The 15,381-nt window shown below is 39.3% G+C and overlaps 1 protein-coding gene and 1 long non-coding RNA gene across 3 annotated transcripts in view; one reads left to right on the forward strand and one right to left on the reverse strand.

Moving 5' to 3' along the window:
• Positions 1–2,096: 2,096 nt before the first annotated feature.
• LOC134547706 (uncharacterized) lies at positions 2,097–4,427 on the reverse strand. Its single transcript, XR_010079564.1, has 3 exons — positions 4,345–4,427; positions 2,370–2,572; positions 2,097–2,186 (listed from the first exon to the last, which is right to left on the reverse strand). It is a non-coding gene; the product is annotated as an uncharacterized LOC134547706 (long non-coding RNA).
• Positions 4,428–4,585: 158 nt separating this feature from the next.
• The window catches only part of TTK (TTK protein kinase), a 29,735-nt gene continuing 18,939 nt past the window's right edge, over positions 4,586–15,381 (forward strand). Inside the window, exons 1-5 of one of the 2 annotated variants that reach the window (XM_063389529.1) lie at positions 4,586–4,673; positions 6,060–6,226; positions 8,423–8,567; positions 8,838–9,063; positions 13,201–13,307. In XM_063389529.1, coding sequence (XP_063245599.1) covers positions 8,423–8,567; positions 8,838–9,063; positions 13,201–13,307 — 478 coding nt within the window. In that variant the 5' untranslated portion in view covers positions 4,586–4,673; positions 6,060–6,226. Of the gene's footprint in view, positions 4,674–4,729; positions 5,347–6,059; positions 6,227–8,422; positions 8,568–8,837; positions 9,064–13,200; positions 13,308–15,381 lie in introns of those variants that run through there. The other variant, XM_063389528.1, reaches the window with a different exon arrangement.

The following is a 15,381-nucleotide window of genomic DNA, read 5'->3' on the forward strand; positions in this document are numbered from 1 at the left end:
GGCTACTAGATCCATTATCCCAGCATTGGAGCAGCCAAGTGGCAATGTGCTCATCTGGATGATGGCTGAAATCTTTTCACACATCCTGCAGATCATCATGGACAGAGATCAAGGGCTTACCTCTTGTTATCCTTCTTGCTCCTGTTCTTTTGGTAACCCTGCTTTGTCCTTTACTAAGTGAGCTTTCATGTCCATTTCTTCTTGTGTACAGGAGCAGATGACACCAGCACGGATTGGTTCTCAAGTTCAGCTGTGTGCCTGTTAAGGGAGTTGGATTAGCCATGGTGTCTCTCCCCAGGGCTAGGGTAACCACAGTGCCTATTGTTTTGTTCTCTGATCCAGAGACTTTTTCTTCCCTGCAGCGTACTGAATAGTGATGAACAGTGCTTGGTATGTAAAAAAGTTATCATTATTAATAGTTTCCAATAGATGGCTCCCAAAGTACAATGGAGACAGTGATGCTGAATACAAATACTAGATTTGTTTCATGACCAGGAAATTTGTTTCATTCTGTCATACCATAACCCAGTGTTACAAAGTATAGCAACTTTATGATAACTTCAGCCCAGTTCCCACAGGTGAGATACTGCAAGGTATGACATAGCACAACCAAAAGAACAAGCATGCCAGCTTTAAGAGCAGATAAATCAACATTGTGCCCAGTGACTGTTAAACTAATATAACAAATGCTTATAATAAAATTGTTCCAACACATTCTAGTCGGATTTGTCATTATCTCAAGGCATCATGCCCCACATTGAAAGCCAAAAAGAACTGTTAAGGACTGTTATGGTTTAACCACAGCATCTGTCACTGCTCCCCACCCCACCACTGGTGGTATGAGGAGGAGAATCAGGAAAAAAGAAAAGGTAAAACCCATGGGCTGAGATATGTACAGTTTAATAATTTAAGTAAACTAAAATGAAAATAACAATGTAATTGTAATGCAAAAAAGGAGACAAAAATAAACCAGAGAGAAATAAAACATAAGAGGACAAAGTGATGCACAATACAATTGCTCACCACCTGCTGACCAATGCCTGTCCTGTCCCTGAGCAGAGATGAAGTCCTTCCAGCCAACTCCTCCCAGTTTACATACAGGGCATGATGTTCTCAAATATGGGATATCCCTTTGGCCAGTTCAGCTCAGCTGTCCTGCTCATACTCCCTCTAAGCTTTCTGTGCCGCTCCTTATTGGCAGAGTATGAGAAACTGAAAAGACCTTTACTTTGGATAAGCACTTCTGAGCAACAAACAAAGCTATGTTTGGGTGGGTGCTAGCCACATGATTTTCCTACTAAATCCAAAACACAGCACTTTACCAGCTATAAGGAAAAGAATTAACTCTATCCCAGACAAAATGAGGACAATGTGGCACTTAGGGACATGACTGAGTATTGCATCTGCTTTTCTCTGTCTCAGTCTCCTCCATACAGAACCCACCTCTAATTCCTTTTTCTCCATTGGTCCCAGTTTTGACAAATTTCCATTCACATCTGGTATGGCTGGCACTGTTACCCAAGTGATCTCATACTTCTGTGGTAGTGGTATTCTTGATGTGCTTATGTAAGTGCTCTTCTTGGTGTATGATCCTGCTACATGAAAGGTGACCTTTTCAAAATATTCCACTTCAAATACCTGTGAAGTTTGGCTGTCCCTCACACACCTCCTCCATAAGAGAAAGTGAGAGCCAGCCAACTTTCACAGTTTGATCTGTAGCTTTCATCAGCTCCTTACAACGTTATGCCGAGCAATTTCTCATTACATTCTCCATATGTCCACCTCCCCTCAGTCAGCATAACCTCTAGGCCCTAGTCAAGAGCCTGATCATTTGCCTGCAGCCTTAACACCATCTTTGTTTCAAGTTAATCAGCAAAAATTTAAAATCACCAATACGCACGTCACTTTTACAACCAATCCCTGAGATATCCTTCCTGACATGAACAGCTTGAACACTTCTTACTGACAGTTCCTTTTTGAAATCTGTTGATTAGCCAATTTCTACATTAGTATTTTGTGTGCGTGAAAAACTGTGCATTTTATAGTCCTCCAGCAGAAACTGGAATCAGAACAAAGAAGCCCAAAAGAGCAATGGTTCTCATTATTTTATTGATTGAACATGCCCATCAATATAGCCAAAGGTTTACTTTCAAAGTCCAGTCACAGAGAATGCATCCAATCTGTAACTGAAGAAAAGCCATGGGATAAGATCCACTGATACACAAAAACAACAAAATATTACATATAAATCTCAAAGTAGTCAGTAGTGACAAATAGGAAGTATGGAAGCATAACATGTAGGAGGACTGGGAATACTAGACATCTGGTGATTATTACTGCTGCTCAAAATCTTAGTAGTTGTTACTTACTCATTGCTCTCAGAACAACCCAGTTGTTGAGGTGACTCTGCCATCTAGAATGTTTGTTGCCTTCTTCTCATGGACATTCATAGGTTGTAGCAATGCACTGGGAGTCAGGGATAGTCCAGATACTCTCAGTAGATGGTGTCCATGAAATACTCAGCAAGGCTTTCTCCAAATGCACTGTCCACCAAATCAGCTACACCGAATGTCTGTCAACAGTTGCAACCAAAGACTTACCATTTCTTTTCTTTTACATAAGCCCTTCATAGGCTTCAGACATTAACTCTCAAGTACCAAGTTGAGAGGATGGGCTAGCAGCTGCCAAATTTTCAAGAGGAAGGCCTCTCTCTTATATCTATTGCAGAAAACACCATAGTGTGGTATAAAGATTTTACCAACATTTGAAAAATCCTTTGTGACTCACAAGTACCTTTGCTACATTTACATTTGCAATTCCATTACCCAAACTGATGTGAAATCCTACCATATGATGAGGCACTTAAAACAGTCAAACAAGATTCCCCTGACAGTGACTCATTACAAAAGACTGACCTCTCTCTCCTTTTGGTTGTTAACCAATCCAGTACTTGTTTTTGCAATTCACAGTCCACTTCTGTTACTTAAAGTGGAGCTACCTTTAAGTGGAGACTTCAGTTTGCATACTGCTTAAATTCCCTGTGTATCTATGACTTTATATTAAATAAAATGAGAAGCGTAAACATTTATAAGCAAATAAAGAATGATTCTACCAACCATCCAAAACCCTTGCATATTTTATGTTTTGTTAAAGAATACTAAATGGAGGTTCCTTTATTTTTTTTCTATGAGTCTTACAGCCTTTCTTTCTCTGACTCTTTTTCTCTAGATTGGTTTTTTTTCCCCCAAGATCTATCTATCCCCCATCTTCTTTAACCTATTTATTTTGGTTTTGCCAGGAATCTATACAGTATTAAGATTTCTTGTCACAGCTACAAAAATTAAATGACAGCTCCTTATGGCATTATTCACTTACTAGAAGAATACAACGTTTTTCTCCTTTAACACCCATCAAAACTTCTAATAATAAAATAATCTACCTCTATGTCCCTTGAGTGAAGCCAGATGCAGAGCGGATTCATGCAACTTGTGCTGTTTCTTTACATTTTCACTACATTTGCATTCTGGTGGAATGCAAGCTCACCAACCCAATAAACACACCAAAAACGTGCATATGCAGGGAGGAGTAAGGCAATGCCCAAAAAAATGAGTAGAAAGATTGAAATTATAATTCTTAGCCTTAGCTAAGAATTGTAATTGCTCTTTATTAAGTAGAGAAACACAGGGACCTCAATGGCATCATCCATTACATTCTAAAAAAGGTGTTTGGACTGAATTTCCTTGTTGAAATCTTTTTGTTGAGTGTAGAGTGAGTCTGTATCACTAGATTAGATGAGATGAGATGAGATGAGATATTAAAATGTAGATGAATAAAGAATTAGATAAATTTCAATGAAAAGCCAGTGTAGGTATCTTGTTATAAGACATCATGTGTGATGTCTATAGAAAGTGAATGATTAGCAACTTATCAAATTAATAAGGCATAAATACACGTGATTTTTAAAATGTGCTATCAATCTTGTAAATATAATAAGCATAATATTGGATACCCTATAAACATCAGAAGCACCATACAGCTGCAAAGAACACAAATTATTGAGTAGAGCCAGAACGCAAACCCGAGAGGCCGAACTGTTCTGCTTAGTGTGTTTGCATTACTATAATCCACGAACGGGACAGCTCAGTGAAGGAGAAGCTTTTAGCAGCCTTAGGCACACTGCAGATACGGGATCGGCTTACGACGGATCCCTCGGAAGAAAAGGCAGAGAGGAGATGTAATCTCAACGAGCTGGTCAGGACACACAGCCCGGATATTCCGTTACAGCTAAATGAAGCTTCAAACCATAACCGACTATGGCCAAACGAGGAAAGCGTTTTCACGTACATAATTTAAGGAACTCGGCGCTGCCCCATTGCCGTCCTCCCCATCCGTGATCAGGAGCGGGCCGCGGCCGCCCCAGCGCGCATGCGCACCCGCCCCTCCGCTCGGCCGGCAGGCGCTGGGCCCGGCGGCCGCCGCGCACGGCCCAGACACGGCCAATGGGAGGGCGGCCCGCCCATGTTTCCCGCCGGCGACCAATCAGCGCTCGCTCCCTCTCGCTTCCGGCCAATGGGAAGGGCGCTCTCGGGGAGTCGGTCACATTCAAACCGAGGACAGCGCGCGAGCGCGCTCGGAGCGAGCCGCGTCCCGGCCCCGCAGCGGCGGCGGCCTCGGTGAGGGCGGCCGGGCGGGGGTGAGGGCGGCCTCGGTGAGGGTGAGAAGGACAGCGAGGGTGAAGGGATCGGGCCAGGGAGCAGCGGATTGAGGGAAGGTGGGCGTAGGGGGCTGAGGAGCGGCGCGGTGCTGGCCTGCGGTGAGGCCGCGGGGGAGCTGGGCCGGGCTCCTCGGCAGCTCCGGGCTGCGGCTTCGCTGGGCTTCCGCCCTGAGGGCAAAGAAACCTGGTTGCGTTTTCTCGCCTCCCTCGCCGCCTCACGGTCTTTGTTTACGGCACATTGTCTCAGCTGCTGCGCTGCTGTTCGGTCTCTCTCTTACTTAGCCCTACTCTGGGTCTTGGAGTCTTATCCTTTCTGTGTCTTACGTTAGAATTTAATGATTTTCTTTTTTATTTCTTCGTTAGTCTTGCTATGTTTTCTAAATCGACCGCACTTTTTCCTAGTGTTGGGAGTTTTTGTTTTCCTTTTTACAAAATCCTGATGTAGGACTTGTAAACAAAACAGAATAAAGATCATGCACATTTATAGATTGTACTTTTTAAAGCCTGGGCAGGTGCTTCAGAAACGAGTGTCATTTTAGCTCTTCTCCATAGAGGACATAAACAGAACAAGTAGTGAAATACAGCAAATACAGTATTTCAAGACTGCATGATGTTACTTCCTTTTGTTATCAGTGAGTACTTTTGATTGCGTTAGACGTGGAATCTTGCCACCAGCCTATACTGCTACTTTATCCATCTACTGCTCTGAAGTCTCTGTGCTTTGGCTCCTTGTTTGGTCTGTATGAGAGGCTGAAGTTACTTCAACTACTGCACTTTATACAGAGATAGTTCTTCCTGATCTTTGCGTTACATGCTCTCCCCGTTCCCTGCTTTCCTAGATCTCAGGTGTGCTGCAGTGTAGCTGGTGCAGTTATCACCTCAGTTCCTATTCAGTGCCTTTGTAACAAGCATCTGGCTGATTTAGGTCTTTCCTGTTGCCAGATTTTAAATATATATGTGCTTATATATACACACCAGGGAAATTCATGGCAAGTTATTTCTTTAAGAGCAGTTGTGCAGCAGATTAAGAAAAAATGAATCTCTGAATACTTGTTTGTGGTTGAATATTGGCATGAGTAGAAAGATTGCTGGCAAATCATGACAATATGTAGATGAATATGCCTCAGTGTACTTTTTAGTCTCTGAATGTCAGAGCAAGCTGACACATTTGGAAGTGCTTGTCCTCATTCAAAAAGTTGTGTTTAAGCCTTTTTTGTTCTGTTTTTATTACTCCCTAGAAATAGTTTTACTGATTTTGATGAAAACTGTATTTCTAGGATATGAAGATTAGGAAAGCTTACAGGGTAAGCTTTCAATGTTTAACCCATCAATTTTTGATACACAGGAACTTCAGGATGGAGAATGTCATTTCTTGCCTTTGGGTTCTTGGGATCATCTGAGGTAGCCTGGCCCTCATCCATCTTTCTTTTTTGACAAGGCATATCCATTCTTCAGGAGAGTTTATCTCCATAACACACTGAACCTTGAGCAGTTAAACAGCACACCAGAAATGTAAGTTTGATGTGTATTGTTGACACTTATGGTCAAATTTATACTGAAATTTATTTTTCTGTTTCTCTACTGCATTTGGGAAGCTATCACTGCAGGAGGATAATGAACTTTTGACATTGGTGAGGAAAATATAAAGACTATGTTTAAGAAATCCAAAATCCACCTGGGAATTGTTAGCAGTTACAGTTGTAATGAGATATTTTGGCATTTTTTTAACATGAGGTACATTTCTTTTGCTTGTCTTGGTGCTTCAGGTTCTGGAGAAGCTGACTTCATCCATACTTTGAGGGAGTGGGTACAGTTGAAAACCAGATCTCTATGAGTATTCTCAGCCATAAAGAGGTGATTTGGAATATCTGATTTCCTGTAGCCACTTCTACAGTATTTTTAAAAGGCAAAACTCCAATGTGTACTAAAATTTTCCTTACAAAGTAAATAAGTAAATCATCTACAGAATGTCCCATGAACAGTATTTGCTATAGTAATTTAGCAGTGTGATCCCCAAAAGATGGGACAGTTTACAGATCCACTCTCAGAACAGCCTAAATTGGCTCTGAGGGAGAAAGAGATACTAAAACAAGTTCCAAACAAGCATTGAAATTAAAATTTATTCAGTGTACATTTTTGGATGTAAATGGGGGGGGGGTCCTTTCTTTGTCTCTTTTGAGTGACACAAAAATAGTATTTCAGATACTATTGGTTTAGCATACAGTCTTTAGCTTTCAGAGGATTTTGGGCTTTTTTCATCGTAGGTCTTGCTTGAGGCTCTTTGAGTGTACCTCCAGACCCTTAAGGTGCTAAGGCCTCTTCATAGTGGTAACATAGATGGTGCTTTTGCTGGACTAAGTCTCAGAATTTACACAGTGAAACTGTGTTTTAAACCTACAAAACAACACTTGTACATAGCCAAGAGCAGGCTTGGTATTCTTGGTGGGCCATATTTAGTTCAGGATGAACACGAAATATGCCTACTTTTGCCTTACAAGCAAGCTCTTGTAAGCATGATAATCTTTCTGATTTCTGATCTTTGCATGGGGAAAGCTGGGAGCTTGCTGCTTTTAAAGACATGCCAGCTTCTGGTGAATAATGCTGTAAAAATTATTTGTGAAACTTCCTAAGAGTGGTGCCCGGTGTATTTTTTAGATAGTGGGGTTAAAGGCAGATGAACTTCATTCCATTCAATTCCTTCTCTAACAATAGTTCACTTAAAAGTAGAGCTAAAGTTTCCAGCCCTCTAGCAACTTTTTGTTCATTTGTTATACACAAGTACAAGAGGAACAAAGACCAACATTTCACTGTAAAACTAAACTTAGTCTTTCTTTGAACCTATTTGATTCTTTTGAAATGTATTACTTTCCCTGTTTCTGTACCAAACTTCACAGTAATTAGGGCATCAAATCCCCTGAAAATGCACTAAATTCACCTCATTTTTTACTAGAATTTTCATGTTCATTAAATGCGTGGAACATTGATGTGGGAAAAGCTGTTTATTGTAGGCAGAGAAGGAAGAAATCATTAGGGGTTTTTTAGTTTACTTTAGCAGATTGCTCTGCTCAGATTGTCTAGATTCTTATCTCCCAGCTATATAGATGTATTATCTCAGCTGATGATAAAGTGTTAGAACTTTGAAGGCTTGGCATAAGTTTCTTATAAGAAGTCTTTGAATCTCTAAACCTCCTTTCATAAACTTAAAAATAGGTGTCACTTGTCTTTGTCCTTTGCACAGAGGAGAATGTGAATTCTTTTCTGCTTAGCTCTCTGTGAGAACTAATTGCTCTAACCTGTGGCAAGGAGCTTGGATTAACACTGTGTGCTAAACTAAAGCCAGCCTAATTATGAGTACAGAATGTGATTTAATGCAATAGACTGGAAGCTATTTCAGGCAGCACATCCTACTCCCCATTTTATTCAAATCCTGAATATACCTTATTGGAAAGGGCTCTGTGAAGCATGGATTAGGTTTGGGGTGGATCAGTTAAATCTTAATTTTTTTTTTTTGTCCAAGTTTTCTTCTGCAAAGAAGTTTATTTGTATAACTACATTGACAAAGGCTTAATAGAGTATTTGTTACATAATGTAGTTGACTCTCAAGCTCCAAATGATACACAAGAGGCTTTCCCATGGTAATTCCAATCAAAGTGAGCTACAGCAGGGTTCTTCAGTAACTTCATTGTTTTTTAACCTTGTGTCTTGCAGATGGAGGAGACAGACCTAAGTGAAAGAGGATTGCCGCAGATTACATCAATCATGAATAGGGTTAGAAACTTGAAAAACAAATACAGGAATGAAGAGAATATCACAGATGAATTTAATTACACTAAAATCTCAGCTGATACAACAGGTATTTGGTTTTGTTATTCTATTGCCGCTTAGGCAAAAGATCTTAGCCTAGACTGAGTGAACGAACCAGTAATTGAAAGGATTTTAAGTTTAGTGTTTGTTCAGTATTAATGACCACAAAGTTGATTTCATATCTTCTTATTTCTTAGCTCTGTTGCTTTAATCTTGTTTGAAAAACAGTCAGTAACTGTCTTACACAAAAGCTTATAAAAAGTGTTTTCTTCTGTACATCTTTGCTGCTGTTTTAATCACTCTCCTTGTTTTTTGTCAGATAACTCTGGAACCGTCAATCAAATAATGATGACAACAAATAACCCAGAAGATTGGCTATGTTTTTTGCTTAAACTAGAGAAAAAGGGTGTCCCTCAGATGGATGTTGGCCTACTCAATAGACTCATTGGTCGTTACAGTCAAGCAGTGACTGCATTGCCTGCAGAAAAGTATAGTCAGAATGAGAGCTATGCTCGCATCCTTGTGAGATTTGCTGAGTTGAAAGCGTAAGTATAAATTTGCAACATGAGAACTCATCATTCTGGTTTTGAATTAAGATTAGAATACCTTGTTTCATTAGTGTTTTCTGCAACAAATTATCATTTTGGGTGTGGATGTTTTCATTCTGGGTCCCTGAAGGTAAGTAGCTTCGGTTAGTCAGCTTATCTGTTGTTTCCACAGTACTTGCATTTTTTGTATATGCTAATAAACATGCTTGTTTAGAGCTATTTGATTTAGACATGTTAACACACTACTTTTTTTCTTGGTTCTCTATGTAAGGTACAAGGGAGAATAGCATGAGATCCTTTCTTGAGCCTTCTTGATCCTTTCTGTATGCGTTCTCTCTTCTTAGAAAAGACTCATCACAGTTTGATTAAATTAGCTGCCTTAGGATAGGAATGATGTCTCAGAACATCATTCTCTAGTTCCACAGTTTGAAAATTAGTTTTGGTTGTGGTCATTCGTTGCTTTATTCAGTCCAAATTCGAGCAGTGTGGTTGTTCAGATATAATTTGGGACATGGTTATAATTGGATTTTTTTAATAAGGGGTTCTTTTGTCACTTAAAATGTCATTACAGCAAATATTTTGGATGAAGAGCTGTATTTAAACCATGCAGCAAGCTAACAATTACAGCTGAGCAGTTGATCTTCCAGTGAACATAGCTAAAGATTTTCTTAAATATTCTTCCCCAGTTTGACTTTTTGGCATATGGTTTCATCTTGCAGTATGATCAAGGTCTACTTGTCTGCACTGCCACTTGCATGGATCTTGCTGCATCACTGTTACTAAAAGCATACAGTGGAAATAATCTGATGAATCTCCTGTTGAGAAACAGGAGTGAATAATGACCTTGTGAATCTTTAGTATCTTGAGGAGGGAAGGTGTTTTTTGTGTAAGTAAAGAATCTCTTCCAGAGAGGTTTAAAGATACATTGCAAGATGGTATTCTTATTCAAAGATGAATTGCTTTTCCCCCAGAGCAGTAACTGTGTAATACAGGCTTCTGGATCCTAGTTTGTGGAAATTCTTTTCCAGAATAGTGATCAAGTCACATGTGTTATCTTGTTGCAGGAGAGTTTAAGTTCAGAAAGATTATTTCCTACCTCCCTAATGAGTTGGACGTTGGACCTACTTTCACTTGATCTGTAGAACATGGTTTGAAAGGTGGACACTTTTAAGATGTGTGCAAGAGCTATGCTTAGTATTCTGTGTGATGTATTGCAGAAAGCAAAACCAAAGGTGCTGTCAGTAGCTTGTTAATGCAATAATAGTATGAACAGTTCTAGTTGTGGTGTCTCACTGAAATGTCTTCAGTTCTACATGTCTTCACTGCTACAGCCTCTAGGGACCTTCTTGGGAGAGTAGTCTGTCTTGTTTCACTATTAAAATGCACTCTATAGCTGTACTAAAATAACTTCTGCTTTACTAGCCAGCATTACAGAATTTATCTAGTGAGCAACTTATCTCACTAGGTAGCTCAGATCTGCTCTTTGTGTTTTCTGCTACATGTATTTTTATTGGCAAATATCATCAGTCATATGTTTCCTGACATGCCTAATAAAAATTTATTTTAAAAAGATGAACTACCCACTCCAAACCTCTTTTAAAAAATGTACCCACCAAAATCTGATAAAATCTGTTATAGCATCAATCCTCACTATAAGCATCTTCCTAAATGATGATTCCTCATTTGGAAATTACTTTCAGATACTAGCTTATTCTGAATCATTTTTATGAGCTAATACTTCCTTGTCTAGAGTATTATATAATATCAATTATTTGTATGAAACTACATTTATGAACTACATCTGTAATCTCACCAGCAATGAAATTGTTGGTTTTTAGGTCCAACCAGCCAAAAACAATGTTGATTGTCTGTAATTTTTGGAGATTAAGTTAATCAGTGGCTACTTATTTGAATCTTTTATGTTTGGTGTGTTTACTTACTGCTCATAACTTATTCTCATTGCTCATTATTTTTTTTGTTTGAAATTTCCCTGATGTTCTACACTTGCCTTCCCTGTTCCTAGCTGTCGGTTTGTCCAGTACTATATATTTTGTCTTTACTTGGTTTTGGCTTCTGTTAAAGAAAATCCTCTCATCTCATGACTTTATGGAGTGCTTCTGGTTTATTTTTTAGCTATTACAAATAAAGCAATACTGATACTGCAAGTTAAGTGACACTGATAGGTGCTCTGATGATACTACCTTGGGAAAAGAAATGTGCTTTTCAGTAGAATTGTTTGCTGTTCTCCCAGATGTTCCACCTAAACAAAGTGGAAAAGCAAACCAGCATCACTAACTTCAGAAGCAGTATCTACTACCATCAACACTGTTTTGTTGTGATTCTACAATGTTAAGTGGCTGGAATGGATCTAAAAGATCATCTAATCCCAACCCCTCCTGTGTAGGCAGGGTCACCTCTCACTAGACCAGGTTGCTCAAGGCCTTTTCCAGCTTAGCCTTGAAGGCTTCCAGGGTTGGGGCATCCACTAACTCCCTGGGCAGTCTGTTCCAGTGTCTCACCACCCTCACTGTAAAGAATTTCTGGCTAACACCTGGCCTAAATTTTCTTTCATTTTACCCACTTTTCCTAGTTCTACCACTAGAGTTCCTGACATTAAGTCCCTTTCCACGTGCCCTGCAGGCCCCCTTCAGACACTGGAAGTTTGTTATGAGGTCTCCACACAACCTTCTCTTCTCTATGTGAACAGCCCATCCTCATAGGAAAATGGCTCCAGCTGCCTAATCCTCTTTGTGGCCCTTGTCTGGACTTGTGCCAACAGGTCCTTTTTTTGTTGGGAGCTCAGTGCAGTGTCTCAGGTGGGATCTCCCAGGAGCAGAGGGGCAGAATCACCTCCTCCGACCTGCTGGCCACGCTGCTTTTGATGCAGCCCAAGATTCTGTTTGGCTATCTGGGCTCCGAATGCACACATCTGGCTCATGGTGACTTTTTCATCAGCTGTCACCCCCAAGTCTTTCTCCCCAGCCTGCTCTCAATCACATCTCTGCCCAACCTTTAGGTGAGAAACTGGATTATTCCATTCTTGCCGCTAGATCTTTTTTGTCCTGGTCTCTTTAGCTGTAGTCTGGCTGTGCCAATACCTTTTTGACCAAGGTTTTCTGAAGAACCCTTGAGTGTGTTTTGAAATAGTTGAAGACAGACAGTGCTTCTACGATTATCTGTACATTAACAATGCCAGGCCTGGGATGCTGCTGGCTGTAGCACAGTGCCACCAAGCGTGTGGCACTGGGTGCCTATTGCTAGTGTTAGGTCTTGTTCTGTGTATTGCTATCCAGGCTGTTGCTGCTTTCTACAGGAACTTAAAATTTTAACTCTTTGAAGGGGAATGTGATACATTACAGCATAATTTTTCTGGGTCAGACTTTGCCTGCAGGTTATTCTGTGCCTGTCCTGTTGCTTTGGATGATCAGAGCTGAGTTCAGTAAACCTACATGTCTCTACTAACATGCCTAAAATATTTGATTCAAAATTCCACAGAGTTCTACTGAAAATGTTCTTTACCTTTCCATGTTGTATTTTTCTGTATTTTATTTTGAACCATGGTCATAAATCTTTTGCTCTTCCCACTTCTAAGTGGTACCTCTGTATACCTGTTGAGCCAAGGGAGAACTTAATAAAGGATTCCTTTATTCCTTGATTAAGGATATTACTGATTGAAAGTGTTATGCTCCCTTTTTTTAATGTCAGTTGAAACGTAGCATTAACGTATTTCACAGTGATGTAGATTTAGGCCTTATGTATCTTGACTGCTACAGGCTGTACTTGCTGTCAAATATTTAAGTGTTGGTGTGCTGTGTGTAAGCATTAACCTGCTCAGCAATCTGTGGCTGAATGTAACACTAGGATGAAAATTTACCTAAAGTAAATGAAATATGAAAGATCTTAAAGGTTGAGTCCTTTGAGTTTTGGCAAGGTTTAGCTTGATATCTTTGAATTATTAGAATTTAAAATTCTTTGTTTGTTTGTAGTTCACTGATTGCTCTAAGAAAGAGGAAAATCTTTAACCTGTAGGCAGGTTGCTTTTTCAAAGTTATTTAAAGGCTTCATCCAGCACACAGAACTTTATCCTTTTTAGGCTCTTTACTTCGCATAACTATGAATGTGCTGTCTTTACAGTCTTCAAGATCCAGAGGAGGCACGGGACCAATTTCATCTGGCCAGACTGAACTGCAAGAAATTTGCTTTTGTGCATGTGGCTTTTGCACAGTTTGAGCTATCACAAGGTGTGTAAAAAACAAACAAACAAAAAACCAAAACTGGTTTGGTGTTGCTGTTCTGTGTAGTTTCAGTTTTGTTGTTTTAAATTCTGTTTCTGTACATAATTTGTAAGGAAACTGATAGGTATTGAATCAGAAAGATAAAAGTCTAGATTTTTTAGAAATTGAAATTTACTGAGAACATGTGTTCTCTTTTAAAATGAAAATAAGCATGCAGTTAACTTTTTTCTGTTTTAGAAATAACTTTCAAACCAGGTGAAAAATTGTTAGTAGCTTCTACTTTTCTAATTTAGATCTTGCAGTGGAATGCTTTTGAGTAAGGCTCTTCCTGCACTGAAAAATGAGGCTGAAATAGTTCACTTGCTTGTGGAAGAAATTCTGTCTTCTTCCAAACAGCATCTGCAGATTGAGTATGGTTTTTGTTAAACCAAAATACACTGTCAATGTGCAGTTTGGTTGCCCCAGTACTTGCTAGCAAGGCTGTGTTGGTTGCTCACAGGCCTGTATTTTTGGGTGTGTCTTGTTTCCATGGATGATTTGAACTGTGACCTATGTCACCTCGTTTATTTCTTCCTTTGACAGCTTGCTCTGTTTAGAAAGAAAAGCACATTCCATGAAAGCTTTTTACTTATTTGAATGGAAAAGACTTGATGGATGTATTTTAAGTGTGTTGTGATTTGTTTTCCTTCATGTTTTTCTCTGTATCATGCAAGTTGTTGTATACTGCCTCATTTGAGAAATTCTCCCCAAACTTAGCTACACTGAATAAATTAATTTGTCTAGTCTGCACTATAGATTCTAAATATATTTTACTAGTTATTCCTCTTTCTTTACTTCTGTTTATATTCCAATGATAATGGTTTTGTCTAAACATTTTTCCTTCAGTACTACTTTCAACTCTATTTTAGGATATAGTTTAGATGTTAAAAGTGTGGTGGATGAGGCAGAGACATTTTGTTAAAATCAGTAAGTAGATGCTGATTTGTCATCTCAGATTTCCCAGTTTTTCTTAACTGATAAATTGATTGTCATTGGAGCAAGAAAGGCTATGAATTAACTGTTCCCCCAGAAGTACATGTTATGTTTTATGAATGACTCCTGTACAGTATGGGGAAGAGAAGACAGAAATCTGCATGTTTGTGTCTTGAAATTACACAGTTTCTCTGTTATGCATAAGTCAGTTATTTGACCAGTCTTTTTCTAATATAAACTTGTGGTATTGAACTTCTAAGCAATAGTAAAAAGAGGCTGGTAATTTATTTAGTAAGCACTGGATGTTTATTTAAACAGATAATTAAACACTAATACTGCAATAACAAAGATATTGTTAAATAAGTGTAATAAAACCTATTGTGTAATTTAATAAAGAGTAGAAATGTTTCTACAGGTTACCAGTGACTAAATTCATCCTGTAGCTATGGGATGTGTTCATGCAATAGTTTATCTTACTTTGACAGCAAATAATCAACCTCAAATGAAGTCCTAATCCCAAAGGAAATAAGCCATTTATGATCGGCTTTGTTCTATCTGCAGTGTGCTCTCTGATTTGTATCTGTTACCCTTGAGCTGATCTAGGTGTCGTTTGGTAATGTGTATGGAGCTCCAGTGTCCCTGCTGGGCGCCTCAACGAGGATTAGTGGGACATGTGAGTGGTAAATTGTTATTTAGGAGTACTGGTCCTTTTCACTGTGTCCACTTAGGCCAGAGGGAAGGGAGGAGGGTAGTGCTTTGTTGCTTCTTCATCCCAGTGATTTCAGCAGTGCTTGGCACAGCTGTCAGTATTTTCTTTTGCATTAAGAAAAACTTAATTGCACATCCTCTTCCTTAGCTCACAGTTTTGCTCAAGATAAAAGCTCAAGTTGAAATTGTGAAATTAGATTTGGCAAACTGATGTTGGTTTCTTAATAATTGAATATTAGTGTCCTGGAAATGGAGTGACACAATAAAAGTGCCATTCTGTTCTTTGTGGCTTTTTTTTTTTTTTTTTCACTTAAATACTGACTACAAATTCATTTAAACACCTCAGATGAGGAGCTGTCTTGTCTTTACTTGGGTGCCTTGGGTGGTGTACTTGAAGATG

This window comes from Prinia subflava, chromosome 2 (assembly GCF_021018805.1).
Source record: "Prinia subflava isolate CZ2003 ecotype Zambia chromosome 2, Cam_Psub_1.2, whole genome shotgun sequence".
In the NCBI taxonomy this organism is placed as follows: Eukaryota; Metazoa; Chordata; class Aves; order Passeriformes; family Cisticolidae; genus Prinia; species Prinia subflava.